At 43.9% G+C, this 15,376-nt stretch overlaps 2 protein-coding genes across 2 annotated transcripts in view; both read right to left on the reverse strand.

Annotated features, from left to right (window-relative positions):
• PPIL4 (peptidylprolyl isomerase like 4) overlaps nt 1–15,376 on the reverse strand; it is a 100,791-nt gene that overhangs the window by 21,166 nt on the left and 64,249 nt on the right. Inside the window, exons 8-12 of the mRNA XM_088455904.1 lie at nt 12,782–12,906; nt 5,563–5,629; nt 5,349–5,460; nt 4,413–4,509; nt 3,646–3,778 (exon numbers count right to left, since the gene is read on the reverse strand). Coding sequence (XP_088312030.1) covers nt 3,646–3,778; nt 4,413–4,509; nt 5,349–5,460; nt 5,563–5,629; nt 12,782–12,906 — 534 coding nt within the window. The remainder of the gene's footprint in view (nt 1–3,645; nt 3,779–4,412; nt 4,510–5,348; nt 5,461–5,562; nt 5,630–12,781; nt 12,907–15,376) is intronic.
• Nucleotides 9,125–11,573, reverse strand: LOC148543150 (uncharacterized). Its single transcript, XM_088451756.1, has 2 exons — nt 11,192–11,573; nt 9,125–10,319 (listed from the first exon to the last, which is right to left on the reverse strand). Exons 1-2 carry the CDS (start codon nt 11,492–11,494, stop codon nt 10,149–10,151), a joined length of 474 nt encoding a protein of 157 aa, XP_088307882.1. The 5' UTR covers nt 11,495–11,573; the 3' UTR covers nt 9,125–10,148.

A 15,376-nucleotide genomic window follows, 5' to 3' on the forward strand; every position in this document is an offset into this window, starting at 1 on the left:
AAAAGAGTGGCACCTATTAATACTATAATTGTGTAAGAGGGATTTACATGTTGCTTTATTATCACTGTACATTGAGGACACCAAAATTACTCAAATTAAATGTAATGACTTGTGACAGAAGGTAAAAATGACTCTGGCTAAATGAACTTGCAACACAGTAATAATGCTGGTTAGCGCTAGTTCTTAATGCTCTTGCAAGCTCTGCAAACGGGGGAGGTCCTTTGTGGGTTTTTTTTTTTTTTTTAAAAACCCAGAAGTGAAAAATTTATATTCACAAAATGTAAAATTAATGTTATGGTACATAACTTGACGGAATTACTAATTTCTACTTCAGGGTGCATAGGGTATCCACAGGATACCTTGGGGTATAGGCGATGACGTCAGACATCAGGCACCACAGAGTTAAGTTTTTCAGCCTCCCAGGTTGCACTGGGGTCCCCTTGCTATACCCCGCCCCCGAGCCAAGGTAAATCAGTTTCGTAGGTGCCCAGCTCAGAGTCGGAGCACCTGTAACAGAAGGGGCTGTTATGGTCCCTGAAGTTTCTTCAAGGCAGCTGTGGCTGCACAAAATGAGCTGCACAGCATAGACAGTCAGTACTGCCAGAACGCCGATACCGATCCGGTGTCCGGGGTCACAGCTAGCGGTGTCCCCGGATTGCCTGGACTGTGGCCGAATCCAAGGAAAAGGTAAGCGGTGGGTCCCGCGGAGGGCACCCGCCGAGCAACACAGTCCTAAAGTCCCCAGGCAGGGGGCTCCCTGGGGACTGGCTGCAAGTGGAGCCAGATATTAACCTGCACTTTTACGATTCTCCTGGGACAGTGGGCCGCAGCTGAGCGGTAAAGTCCGGCATCCCAGGGGTTAAATGCATGCCAGGGGAGCGCGCCTTCCCTGTTTACAGCCGGCGCCTCCCCCGCTGCACACTGCCTCTTCATAGCAGTCTGGCTGCCTGTGTGAGCGCTCCTCCCCTGGGCCCGCCTCCACTATGCTCCTCGGCGGGCATTTTCTGTGACTTGGCAAGCGATGCTGGAAGACTGTGGCATCGCGGTCCGGGCCCCCCCGAATACCTCTCCTTCGATTAAGGTCAGTGTATGCAGCGCTGTTTACTACCAGGCTCTGGTCTGTGTAGTTGATCTCAGTGCTGATAGTGCAGGGATTTATTTCTGCATTGTATGTGACTTACTGCTAGTGCCGCTGCCTGTACTTTCACTTCTGACTGTCAGCCATTTTGCTATCCCTATTCCTCCTCTGCTAAAGCCCTTGCGGTGCGATGTTGCAGGGTGTTCATTGCCTCACTATACAGACATTTGTCTGTGAGGTGTGTCACATACTCTCCGTTACACTCATGTCTGACAGAGTGAACGTGATTTTCCTCTTCAGCTAAAGTGTACCACATGTAATGTACAATTAGCGGAGGTGATGGAAACGCTGAGGGGTTATTTGGGGCGTGTTACCTTATATCACGCCCGATTTCTGTCACTGCGCCTGTGCAGGAACCGCCCTGGGCTTGTTTTGCTAAGGCACTTACAACCCTTGTGGACCAGCTTGCAACACCCCCTGCGTTCTCCCAGATGGGGTTATCACAGCAGTAGATGGTGTCCTCACCCATGCAGGGGTTCCCCAGACAGTTGATGGTACCCCAGTGTCTCCCACTTTCACCTCCCCCCAGGTCTCAAGGGCCTGCGTGGGTGAATTCCTTGTCCAATATGGTGCAACACCTGTCGGATATTTTACAGGGGGAGTAATCATTATAGCTGCATAAGCAGCCTTTAGCGTCTCAGCCGGCTCAGTATGATGAGGATTATGTGTCGTCTGATGACTGAGATTATTGACCTTTCTGACCAGGAGCCCCTCCGTACCAAGGAGGCGGAGTCTAAGTCTAAGGTCTATATACCTGGCCTTATACAAGCAGTTTGTGCAGCCTTGGTTATTGAAGATGACGATCACTCCGTGGCTAAATCCAAATACGCCTTCATTAAGGAAATTAAGGGTGATGCCACTGTATTTCTTCTATTTAGAGGAGGCATGGAAGAATCCGGGTAAATGGTACCAGCCTCAAAAACATTTGGCTTTTGCATACCCCTTTTCGGAAAATTATTTCTCCAAGTGGGAATCTCCTCCGCAAGTGGATTCTCATGTAACACGCCTAGTGAGGCATGCTACATTGCCCATGCCCTCCTTAAAAGATGCTACGGATCGCAAGGTTGAAATATGCCTTAAGTCCATTTATTCCCTTGCAGGGGGGCGTCCAGAGCGGCTATGGCTGTGTGTTGGGTGGCCAGAGCCATGGAGCGCTGGGATGATAGTTTGGAGGAGTCTCTGGACTCTGACTCTTCTGCGTAGCAGGCGGTGTTAGTGGGCAATCTCAGAGACTCGGCCACCTACATTAATGAGGCAGCCTTGGATATCAGTCTCCACACCTCCAGAATCTACTCGGCAGCTGTGGCCGCTCGCCGCACCCTATGGTTGCACTCTTGGAAAGCGGATGCAGATTCCAAAAAGGGATTGGAATTCTTGCCTTTTAACTGACAGGTCCTGTTTGGCCCTGATCTGGACAAGATCGTGGCCACTCTGGCAGCAGCTAAGTCTGCGTGTCTGCCATCGACTACAGTCCCGTCGGGGTACGGTACTTCGTCCTTTCTGCCCTACAGGGCCCAGGGTAGGTCCATAGTACAGTCCTTTCCGAGACAGACCGGGCCCAAGAAGTCTGCCAAGCCCAAGAAACAGGCTTAGAGTACAAGACGCCCTGCCCCCAAGTAGGACTCCTTGTTTGTCCTCTATGGCTTCCGTAAGAAGGGTCAGCTTGCTACTAAGCAAACTTTGGCAGGATGGATTCGCATGGCAATTTCAGAAGCTTATATTCATGAAGGCCTTCCTGTTCCATCCTCTATTAGGGCTCATTCCACTAGATCTGTGGGTCCTTCGTGGGCAGCTCAACGTGGTGCCTCAGCCATTCAGCTTTTCAAGGCTGCCATGTGGTCTTCTGTCCATACTTTTGTGAGGTATTATGCATTTGACACCTTTGCCTCTCAGGATGCTTCCTTCAGGCTGAGGATTCTCCTTTCAGCACAGGAGCGTCCCCACCCTTAAAGGATACTGCTTTGGAACATCCCCAAAGTATCCTGTGGATACCCTATGTACCTTGAAGTAGAAAATATGAGATATGGTAAGAACTTACCCTTGTTATCTCTATTTCTACAAAGTCCATAGGGTTCCACATGACTCCTGCCCTGTCGCACCTGTACTGCAGATGGGCTTTCATCTGGTCACCGGTTTTTCAGTCTCCTTCTGGTGAGAATGTGATTCTTGTGTGTTCCAGATCTTTCTTCTTCTCCTCCGGGCCTATGGCTTGTTACGTAACTGATTTGCCTTGGCTCGGGAGCGGGGTATAGCAGGGGGACCCCAGTGCATTTTGGGAGGCTGAAAAACTTAACTTTGTGGTGCCCGATGTCTGACGTCATCGCCTATACCCCAAGGTATCCTGCAGAACCCTATGGACTTCGTAGAAATAGAGATAACAAGGGTAAATTCTTACCATATCTCATTTTTTTCAGGCAAACAATTTTTTTTGTACATTTGCTAAAATGGTGAAAAAACTAAATCCAAAAACACAGATGTGCCAGGCTCAGATTAAATAAGAGACTTACCTTTGATCTTTTCATTTTTCTCTCATCTTCATCATCGGAATAGTGACGTTTCTTTTCTTTATATTTAACAGGAAGTGGCTGATTGTTGCCAGTCTCCTCCATGTTGTCGTCCAACACTAGCTCATATTTTCCACCAAGATAGTTAAGAATTGTTTTGACAGTGAAATAAAAAACAAAAAACAAACAACCCACACGTGTCTACAAGCATACTCTGCAATGCCCTGGACTGTAATCATGTAGATGATGGTATACTGATTTTTTTCAATGTCATTTTTTTAAATTATTTTGTTTTGTAAATGTAATAAAGGCAGTAAGACAGCAAGTAAGGTAAAGCTGTGAATGTCATGATTGTTACTGCTGTGTTTGAGAAAATCTAGCCGCTCAATAGTGGCATCTGCAGGATATTAATTAGAGATGTGTGGTTCAGTTTTGGTTTGGATCTTCCATGAAAGATGACGTTTTGCCTCGTTCGGAGATCCGAACTTGGCGGAAAGAACTGAGCCAAAACCAAACCACTAATCTCTAATGTTAATAGGTAAAACATCAAAGTAACAGTGAGCTATATCAATAAATGTAGTCACAAAATTTATTTATTGAAATTATGAACGTGGCCTTAAAAAAAAACACCAAAAAATATCCTATCATAGTGTAAATAAGTTACGTACAAAGCATAATAAGCTATGTTTAGCGATAACACGACCATTGCGTAAACGGTCCACTGTGGACTAGCATGCGCACACCCACATACTACAATCTGTAAAGGATACTCTTGTTTCGGTTTGGCTTTGTCTTTCAGAGCAAGTTTGGAATATTTTCCAGTGTCCTTCTCATACTCTTTGAAATCATCCTTTGTATATTTCCCACCTGAAAATAAAATATAAAAAAAAAATAAAAAAATCTAAGATCAGAAATGGTCATGTATTTTACAGACAATGATTTGAGGGCAGGTTGGCTTTTGTTTTTAGACAAATTGAAGAGTCATTTCTGTAAACTCTTTTTCCATCCCCATTTCTGTCCACAATAGGACTGCTGAATCCCCCTAAAATGATATATGCAATGTATTAATATACCTGGAAATTCTCTGGATTTGACCCAAAGGTCCATATTTCGGTAGAGTTCAATATTTACCACTGGCTTTATGCAGCTATTGAATAGCTTCGTCAGGCGCCTCTTCGTATAGCCGACCTGCATGGGGCGTCTACAACATTTAAGTTGCAGCCATTGAGTGCTTCTTGAAGAATGTTTGTTTTTCTCACTAATATCGAGATCTCAACTATAACCAGTTATAACAAGATAAAGTAGCCACAAGCACAAGGATTTTGTAAGGCTGTACAACATTGTGTATCATATCCAAAAAAATATACAAGCTGACAGACCAAATCAAGCCATCTAAAGGCCTCATCCGCTTACGTGTGGCCGCCATCGTCAGACTTAAAGACAAGATCTGCCCATTTCTGCCTACCACATTACTCACCAATTGGGATGAACAAATAGATTGCTACTTGTGTGATCATCATTAGAACCATCCCCTCCAGCAATCTAACCAAAATAACCACAGCTCCAATAATCCAATGTCAAGTCATACCCACTAAATCTACTTGGATCTGCTGCTACACATAAGACCACTGGTTAGGACAGAAAGACAAGTCAAAATAATGCAGTTCTATGCATTATAAACCCCCTGCACAAGGTAGGGCTAGTACCTTTTCCTTTCCATTTCACTTTAGCAACAGACTGACTGAAATCCACATGTATTCGTCGGTCATCAATGAGCACATTATCCATCTTAAAATAGGCTTTTTCACAGTCTTCTTCCTGAGAAAGAAGCAGATATTATAGTATGATTTAGAAGTATGTTTCTTTTGTTTTCTCTGTTTGGCATGAAACTGCAGAAATATATAGTACAAAAAGTGCTACCTTTTCAAACTCAATAAAAGCGTAACATAGCGATTCCCCAGTCTTCCAGTCCCGAATTATTTCACAACTAGAAGGGGGGGGGGAACAAAATGACATTCAGAAATACTAAAATAAAAGGTTAAATGGCATTCACATTCTACACGACTGTAAGGATGGCCTGTTTCTAAGCAGGTGGCATAAAATAAAAATCTGTAAAAGGCATCTTTGCTTATTGCGCTAATTAAATTTATCTATGTCAGCTGCAGATTCTAAGGAATGTGTGGTTCCTACAAGATTGCAAGAATCAGAGAATATAGTCAAACAGAGAATCGGGAAGCGCTCATAGGGGTATAATTACTAAAGCGAGAGTTTTTAGAAGTGGAGATGTTGCCCGTAGCAACCAGAATATTATTAGCGTTTATTTATATGGCGCCACAAGTATTCCACAGCACCTTACAAAGTACATAACCAAAAGAGTGACTTACAGTACAATACAAATAAAATGGAGGACAAGGACAGGTATAATATACATTGGTGACCTTAACACCCGAATAAGCAACAGAGCATAAGCAACCAAGTGCTCGGTGCCCTAGTGGGGAGTAAGAAGTAGATGAAAAAGTAAGGAGAAGCACAAGAGGGTTTATTCCACAACATTTAACTAGCACCTTCTAGAAGATAATAGCCATCATCCGATTGGTTGCCATGTGCAACATCTCCACTTCTAATGCAGGGCATCCACTAGACGATTTTAGCAGGCAATTGAACGATAACGATATCGTTATTGTTCAATCGTTTAAAAATAGTTTACAAATCATTCACTATTTGTTTCAAACGATGTACGATGCGCGCTCCCGCTGATCGTTTGATAGTCTCCTCCATCGAGTGAATATGCAGGTCAATTTCACTTGATTGCTTTAAAATCGCTTACACATAGTTTACACATCGTTCACGGTGAACGATCAAACAATGAACAACTCCCCGACACTACTCCCTGACACTCCCACGCCTCCATTTTGTGGATTCAGCCCTGACTGAGCTTGTGAAAGGCAGCAGTATTGGAGGACCACGCAGATCACAAATAGCAGCTCAGTAAGTATTTAATTGTAAAAATGTATAAACCACTGACCACCAATGTAGCACTCCCTGGGGACTGGCACTGGGAAGGGGTACAAGAGCCAGCACACATTCGGGGTGTGGCACTGTGGGGGTTCTGCATAAGGGTCATACTGTGGGGGGTGCTGCATAAGGGTCATACTGTGGGGGGTGCTGCATGAAGGATTACTGGGGTTGTTCTATAAAGGTAAACTTGGGGGGTAATGTTTTTTTTTTGTTTTTTTTTGATTTTTTGCAGAAATGACTGGAACTCAATCAAGAGCTTTCATCGCCGGGTTCATTGAAATGTACCAGGCCAATGAGTGCCTCTGGAAGCACGCCGATAGGGGCTATTCCAAACGTGATGTCAAGCTTCAGGCACTGAAGAAATTGTTGGTATACAGTCGGGAGTATGACAGTGATGTTGGCATACAGTGGGTGAAGACCAAGATCCAGGGTTTGAGAACAGTGTTCCTGAAGGAGCACAAGTAGTGTGAAGAATCAAAACGTTCGGGAGCAGGTGCAGATGAAGTCATAAACCCAAAGTTATGGTATTATGACTTGCTCAAATTCGTCCTTGACCAAGAACCAAAGAAACGGGCGCGGTCTTCGCTGGCTCCCAAGGTAGAAGAGACCCTCGTGGAGAATGTGGAGGGGCAGGACCAGGTATGCCATTAAACTATTGTATTTTTTAATTGGACATGCTGTATTTTTCTCTAGGATTGACGGGATGGTGATGCTCCAAATGCTGTGTTTTAATTAAAAAAAACAACTTGTAAGGCACTGTATGTATGTTTATTTTGTGAAGTCCTGGAGGTGAATCCTGTCCCTTCAACCAGCGAGACCACAGAGGCTATGGAGTCTACAATCGAGAGGCCGGCAGTGGCAGCACCCGCCAAGAAGCGGAGGTCGGCTTCCAAGACTCCATCCTCTGGCCCGTCAAGAAGTGACAGATTTTTGAGTCACGCGGAGGAGGTATTACATGCACCCCGCCGGTCCAAATCAAACTTTTGGTGCTCACATCGGCAACTAAATGGACAGCATGGCTCAAAACCAGCTGCATCATTTCAAGCGTATTATATATAACGCTATGTTACTAGCTCACAAAGGAAAATTGGACGAGGATAGTAACACAGGGTCATATATTATGGCGCAGCCCACCACATTGTCTTCTGACAATTTCCCTATCCCATCTCATAGACCTGCGCCCCAACTAATGCCAATTCCTCCTCCGTCACATCCCCTCACCTACCATGCATCGGGCGCCCCACAGACACCAGTTCCCATTCACACCACATCCAGCAGTGACGTATGCTCATAATTTTTCTTTGGTTCTTTGTCAAGGATGAATTTGAGCATGTACACAGTGCCTTAACTTTGGCAAATGTACTTCATTTGCACTTGTTTTCCGAACGTGTTGATTTCTGCATACTTCTTGTGCTCCCATGGACACTGTTTTTGAACCCTATTTCTTGGTCTTCTCCCTGCTTATGTTGACATCACTGTTTAGCTCCCGACTGTATATTACACTTATTTCAGTGCCCGAAGCTTCTCATTTTTGGAGTACTCCCTACTGAGGAGGCACTCATTGGTCTGGTAATATTCAATGAATCCGGCCCAGATTTTATTTTTTATTTTGATACTTATAAATATTTTAAACTTCAATGCTCTGGTCTTGTGTTTTTCTGTACTGATGGTGCATTCATGTAGAATAAATGGTGGGTTGTGGGTGTGATTTTCATTAACCAATGTTTGTGAATTGAATGTGTGTGTACCATTCATCCTATGTATACTGAACCTGAATCATTTGTGAACTCAGGGCCCGATTCTGACCTGGTCACAAGCGCTGAGCGCTCGCAACCGGGTCGATGGTTGACCACTGGGCATGCGCACGACGGAGCCGGCTCTGTCGTGTGCATGCGCAAGACCCGGCTAGCGTCGGGTGCTCCGTCGCTCCGGGTCTCGCACCAAAGGGGGCGATCTGTCGATGGTGAGTGACAGATCGCCCCATTTGGTGGGCGTGCCGGGGGGGTGGACGCCCAAGCGGAAGCGTTCCCAACGGAATGCCTGCTGTTTGGGGCCGGCCCCAATGACATCACAAGTGATGTCAGTGGAGAGCTTCCGGCTCTGTTAGTGCCGAAAGCTCTATGGGGCTTGCGATGGCAGAGACCCTACCACAAGGGTCTCGTTGCAAGCCGGATGACATCGCGACCATCATCTTGGCCGCTCGCAATAGCTGTGGGTGGTCAAAAAAAGGACTCCCTGATTCTGAGCGAGCGACAGTCTCTGAATCAGGCCCACAATTTTCACACCTAATCATAACTTAATACCCATATTATATCCAGATGTTCTAAAACCCCAAAAAAAACCTTATTAAAAAAAAAACCCTGTAAAAAACAAAAACACTTTATTCTTTTTTTTTTTTTTTAGGTAAGTATTATACAAATGAATTTATCTAAAAGCATAAGCAACTTTAAATTAAGAACATTTTGGTACATAATCTAATGACATTTCATTAAATTTAATTCAAATAAGAATCCAAAAGTAAATGCATGTAAAAACTTTTATTTTCATTTTCAAAATATTGGGTATGGGTATAATTAGATGTAATTTTCTTGCCATTCCACGGCACCCACGCCACTGAAGAAATGCAGGTATTCCTCCCTTATTGCTTTTGCACGCCCTGACGCAACCAGAGGGATTCTGGATCGGGATACTGATGGCAAGAGTTCATTGTTCACCGTTTGTTCGGGCCGCTCCAAAGCAGAGGTAGGTGTGTTTGCGATGTTGCTTTACGCCGTAACAAGTTGTGTAGAGCACAGCAGGCCATTGGGCAGCACAGACTGTGTAATGGTTAGCGTTACTGCCTCACAGCACTGAGGTCGTGGGTTCGATTCCCACCACAGCCCTACCTGTGCGGAGTTTGTATATTCTCCGTGTGCTTGCGTGGGTTTCCTCCGGTTTCCTACCACACTCTAAAAATATACTGGTAGGTTAATTGGCTCCCAACACAAATTACCCCTAGTGTGTATGTGTGCGCGCATGTGACAGGGAATATAGATTGTAAGCTCCACTGGGGCAGGGACTGATGTGAATGGCCAAATATTCTCTGTAAAGCGCTGCGGAATATGTGTGCGCTATATAAATAACTGGTAATAAATAAATGCCATTTTTGTAATTTCAAGATTAATAGGTGTATAGAAAATTCTAAACCTGCTGCACATGATGCCAAACTAATTTTCAACAGTACGCCTAGCCCTTGAAAGGTGATAGTTAAAGATACGCCGCTCTTTGGTTAAACCCCTTTGGGGATAGGGTTTCATAACATTCTCCTGTAAGGCTACAAACACATAGTTAAATTGATGCTTGCATTGTGAAACAGGCGGTAAAATTGAGGGCTCCAGAGATCATACTATGGTAAAATTCAGTGTCCTTAAATGATTCACCGTCAGATGCACGGCCATTTTTTCCCATATCTATAAAAATAAATTCATAGTTGGCGTTGACAATGGCCATCAACACAAGGCTAAAATAACCTTTATAGTTATAGTAGAGAGTGAGCCACTATTAGCTGGTGGGACAATGCGCACATGCTTCCCATCAATTGCCCCTCCACAATTTGGAAAGTTCCACTTATCTTCAAATTCCTGAGCAATTGTTTGCCATTCCTCCACAGTAGATGGAAACTAAAACAAAATAATATAAAAAAAAAAAAATTAAAAAATGCAAAAAGACATTTAAACACTTTGGGGTAGATGTATGATAGCGGCACTTACCGTGCCCCTATAACGTTTCCTGCTTCGCCTCTTTTCCGAGGCGAAATAGGAAGCACTACCGATGAGATGTAATAACATCTCATCGGACGGAGAGGGGGAGCGTTAACTCCCCCCTCCGGCGCAAACCGCTAGAGAGCCCAGTGCATCACCCTAGTGCTGATGCACTGTGTGTCTGTCCCGGCCAGCTCCACTGAAAATGCGCGGGATCCCACCAGTATCGCGAGATCCCTGCGTGCAGCCCTATAGCCGGCAGCAGCCCCAGAAGGGACAGCGCTGTCCCTATTGTGGGTATAGGCCAGTGCCAGGCTGTAGCTGTCCATAACGACAGCTACAGGCAGACAAATGGTCATGCGGTATGACTGTTCATACATAGCCCCTATGCTCGGTGCTGCTATCTTGTAGATAGCAACGCCGATAATGACAGGGGCACGTAGCGCCCCGATCATACATCGTGGAGAAGCGGTATCAGCGCACATAACGTGCGCGGATACTGCTTTTGGGCTTCATACATCAACCCCATTATAATCCAAATTTAAACAGATTATTAAAAAAGGGTATGTGAAGTGTGTTTTAGAAACTACACATACACATTTCAGGGGGGGGAAATAGTGGGGTCCTACAGCATATAGTAGAGGGGCAGCACATGTGTGACAGATTAGGGCAGACTGCGGGGACCTGCAAGTGTATACTAGGAGTCCTGCACATACAAACATTTCTTAGGGGAGAGGGGGGTAATGGGTTCCTGGATCACTTAATAAATGAACAGTATAAAATGTGATTACCTTAAAATACTCAGCCTTCAAAACCATAAATATGGCTCGACAGGTCTCCGGAATTATGCGACCTAAAGTTTGCGCAGAGATGAGGGTGCCAAACTTTAAGTCAGGAAGGGATCTGCCATTCACCAGGAACCGAAGGGTAGCAATCAGCCTCTCCTCAGGGGGTATAGCCCTTCGCATCCTCGTATCCTGCCTCTCGATATAGGGCGTCAAACTCAATAGATCCCGGAAGGTGACGTCATCCATCCTCAGATAGTTTCGGAAGTCATCAGGGTTGTTCCCACGAAGTCCCATCAGCAGTGGCATATACGACAGAGTATCCCTCTGCAGCAACCACTCCCTGGTCCAGCATGAGTGCACCCTTCTCCGTCTCTCAGACCTCTCCCTATCAGCTAACAGCACGACTCCAGCATATGCTGTCATCACACAATAGCGATAAGAAGGATCCATGAGGAAGAGAAATAATTACAGTTTGTTTAAAGACAAGCCAAAAACAAACCACAGCAAATTAGCAATGCAACAGCGTTCAGCAGGTATAGACCAAACCAAACTAGCCACAGAGCATAAATGCAATGAGTAAAATGGTCGCCACCTATTTATTCCCTCATTATAGCCATGCCCAGCCCTCTAAAATATTATCTGCCCACTATAGCTGAAAGCTGTCAATCACAGTTTGAAACGACATCGTTTATCGTTAGATCGTTTGCAAACCGTTCAGAGTGGAAGATCAAATTTCAAGGGAAAATCGTTTAGAGGTTGGACAGGGCTAAAATAGTCTAGTGGATGCCCCCCTTAAAAACTCTCACTTTAGTAAACATACCCCTTATATTTAAATAACACATAGGATAATCAAATATGGTGCTTCAGAACAACTAACATTAGTACAAATACAATAATGAATAAAAAAACAAACAAACAGCTATCCATATTATCTAATCATAATATTACATGAATATATTCTAAAACAAATTCACCGGCTATTAATGGAATGTTTGTCATTGTAGCCTCTTTATAGCCTGTATATAAGACTGAAGAACAATTTGCAGTGAAATGTATGGGTATGGGAGATAGAGCATTCAGAGATAGAAACAAATAATCCCAGATCAATAGTGCTCACCATCTTTTCTCCAATTGATTATCTTGTAAGAGGCCGATCTGAGGTGCATTATGGGGAGGCACAATTTTCTTTAACATAATCATGCCACAAAGTAACACTAACAAAAGCAAGATAATAAGGCACTTTGCAATCTTTAACAGAAAATATGAACTTTATCACAAAAATGTAAATTGCTGACAATTAAGGTGCCCATACACAGAAAATCAGCTGTGTGTAGAACCAAACATACGTCAATTTGTCCCAATACTACAGTTGCATGATTATGGCAAACAGATAATTTTCCAACTGCATTTTTCCCCAGTCCAGATTGATATTTGAAGAATGCTGCACAAAACCAAGGTCTGGATCAGCAGTTGCATTGTTCTACATACTCAACAATCTGTAGCCAATTAGGTCTAAAACAGCAGAACCAAAGCATTTATAGGATCCATTAAAAAGACTCGTACAAGCACATAAAGCCAACATTTGAAATATACCTCTTTATAGCTCCAAATCTTGAAAAGATGATCTCCAAATCTTCATCTGTTGTTACAGGATTCAGTTTACATATAAAGAGCACATTTTCAGGAGGCTTGATATCTGCATCTGGTATATCTCCTACCTTTAAAAGAAATTGTATAAATTCATGTAGCATTCTCCCTGGTGCGATACTGGAAATCTCGATTAGCATTGCTTACTTATTTTTAGATTTGGGATTGAGAATTAAGATTGTTAAAACAAATCTATATAATGGAATTTACTAGTAATACATGACAACAGGAGACACATGAGCAGAATGGTGGCTACAAAGTTTGATAGCCCACAAACACAGTTGGACAGCACCGTTGTAGTAAGGTAATGGACCATACCACAAAACAGTAATGGTGCGTACACACGGGACGACTAAGATGCTCGATATGAACGATAACGATATCGATCATATCGTTAATATCGTGCATTTTTGGTCCCTTCCAACCCACCAACGAACTACGATGCGCGGGCATGTATGGACAATAACGATATCGTCCATCGCCCGTGCATGCAGACCAACCTGGTCGATATGGACCAGGTTGCTATAGGGACCCGCAAATTGGCCGCCGTTGGTGGTGTGCTGGATGATCGATTTATAGATCATCCAGCACACCCGGGAGATCGTTCAGCGATATCGTTATCGCTGACAGTTGTCCCGTATGTATGCACCATAAGAGTAAGATTTTGGTCTTGCATCCATCATTCAAGACATTAGATGCCCATTTCAAAAAGTGTATTTTCTAAAAACAGTATATTAAATGCAGTAACCCATAGCAACCAGTCATACATTTAGGGGCTGATTTAATTACGAGCCCATAACGGTACATGCAACATCGCTAGTTTTCCTGCACATCTCTATAGCGCGCGAGGAAAACTACAAATGTGGCTTGGTTCCTCCCCTTTACCTTCCCAAACCTGGACTAGGCCAATTAGAGCCAATTGTGAAGTGTTTTATTAGGAGTCCTTTTACATTTGCCCTTTAACAAATAACACAAATTAACTAGATATGATGCAGCGTTATCAGCTTTTAGGGCTTAAACCTAAACATTTAATTTTGACATGAAATATGAAAGTGAAAAACACTGTTCACTCTTAGGGGGGAATTCAATCAGCCTTGATAAGCTGCTTTTATACTCATCGAGCCATAGTTTTCATAAGTGCGAATCCTGACACGCAATCTTCGCAAATTTTAGTTTTCACCTCCCCGAGCAGTTGTAGACTTAGGGAAAATCCCTATTTCAAAGTAAAAATAAGTTTTTTTTACTTACCGTAGAATCTCTTCCTTGAAGTCCATCTGGGGGTTGCCATTACTCTGGGTTATGCTCAATGAGGCGTGGAGTCGGACACTAGCTTAATTTAAAACTGGCTCCGACCCCCTATATAACCCCTCCCCTTCCAACCAACAGGTATCCTAGTATGTTTTAAACATTGCTGCATCCCCCAGATGGACTTCAAGGAAGAGATTTTACGGTATGTAAGAAATCGTATTTCCCTTATCATCCATCTTGGGGGGGGTGGGGGGGGGTGCCATTACTGTGGGTGATATCCCAAAGCAAGCCAATTAAGAGGGGGGGGGGGGGGGGGGAGCGTCAGAACTGACTGCTCTCCAAATTTTTCTACCAAAAGCATATCATATAGCCCTTATTTCTACAATATTGATGGGAAGTTCTGTTTCCTGAACAGACCCCTGTGTGTCTAGAATCACCACTTCCCAGCCTGTAAGGCTGGCACCTGTGGTGACAATGACCCAGTCTTTTAGTGATAAGGGACAACCTATGTTCAGATTTGTATCTCTTAGCCACCACCTGAGAGACTGCCGAGATAATCTGAACATCTGTTTTGTTTAATCAAGGGTTTGTTTTTACCCATTGATGAAGCAGTTGGTTCTGTTGAGGTCGGGCGTGAAATCTGGCAAAAGGAACCGTTTCGAATGAAGCTACCATTTTTCCCAGTATCTGCATAGCTCTGAGCACCGAGATCTGAGATAGTTGTAAAATGGTCCTTATACTGGATTGCAGATCCTGAATCTTTGGCTGCGGAAGAAACACTCTGTGACACTGAGTGTCGAAGAGAAGGCCCCAAAATACCGCCCTTTGAGAAGGAATTAAATTTGACTTTTAAAAATTGATGATCCAGCCGAGTCTCTGGAGCATGTCTAAGGTAACATGGAGATTTTGTTGCAATAGGACCCATGAAGGTGCCTTTAGCAATAAATCATCCAGATAGGCCAACACATTTATCCCCCGACTCCTGAGTAAGGAAATCATGTGTGCCATAACCTCGGGAGCAGTGGCCAAACCGAAGGGTAGATAGAGCCTGAAACTGAATATGCTGATGGCCTCTGCAAACCGCAGAAGATGCTGATGCCCCCTCCATATAGGAATATGAAGGTAGGCATCCTTGATATCTATGGAGGCTAGAAATTCCTTCTTTCTACATGGAACAAATGACTGACCTTATGGACATCTTGAACTTTTTCAAGTGAAGATAACCATTTAAGCTCCTGGGTCGAAATGACCAGTCTGGTTTGCTTACCAAGAAGAGGTTGGATTAAAACCCAT

Source organism: Taudactylus pleione, unplaced genomic scaffold, assembly GCF_031769625.1.
Source record: "Taudactylus pleione unplaced genomic scaffold, aTauple2 ptg000006l, whole genome shotgun sequence".
Lineage (NCBI taxonomy): Eukaryota > Metazoa > Chordata > Amphibia > Anura > Myobatrachidae > Taudactylus > Taudactylus pleione.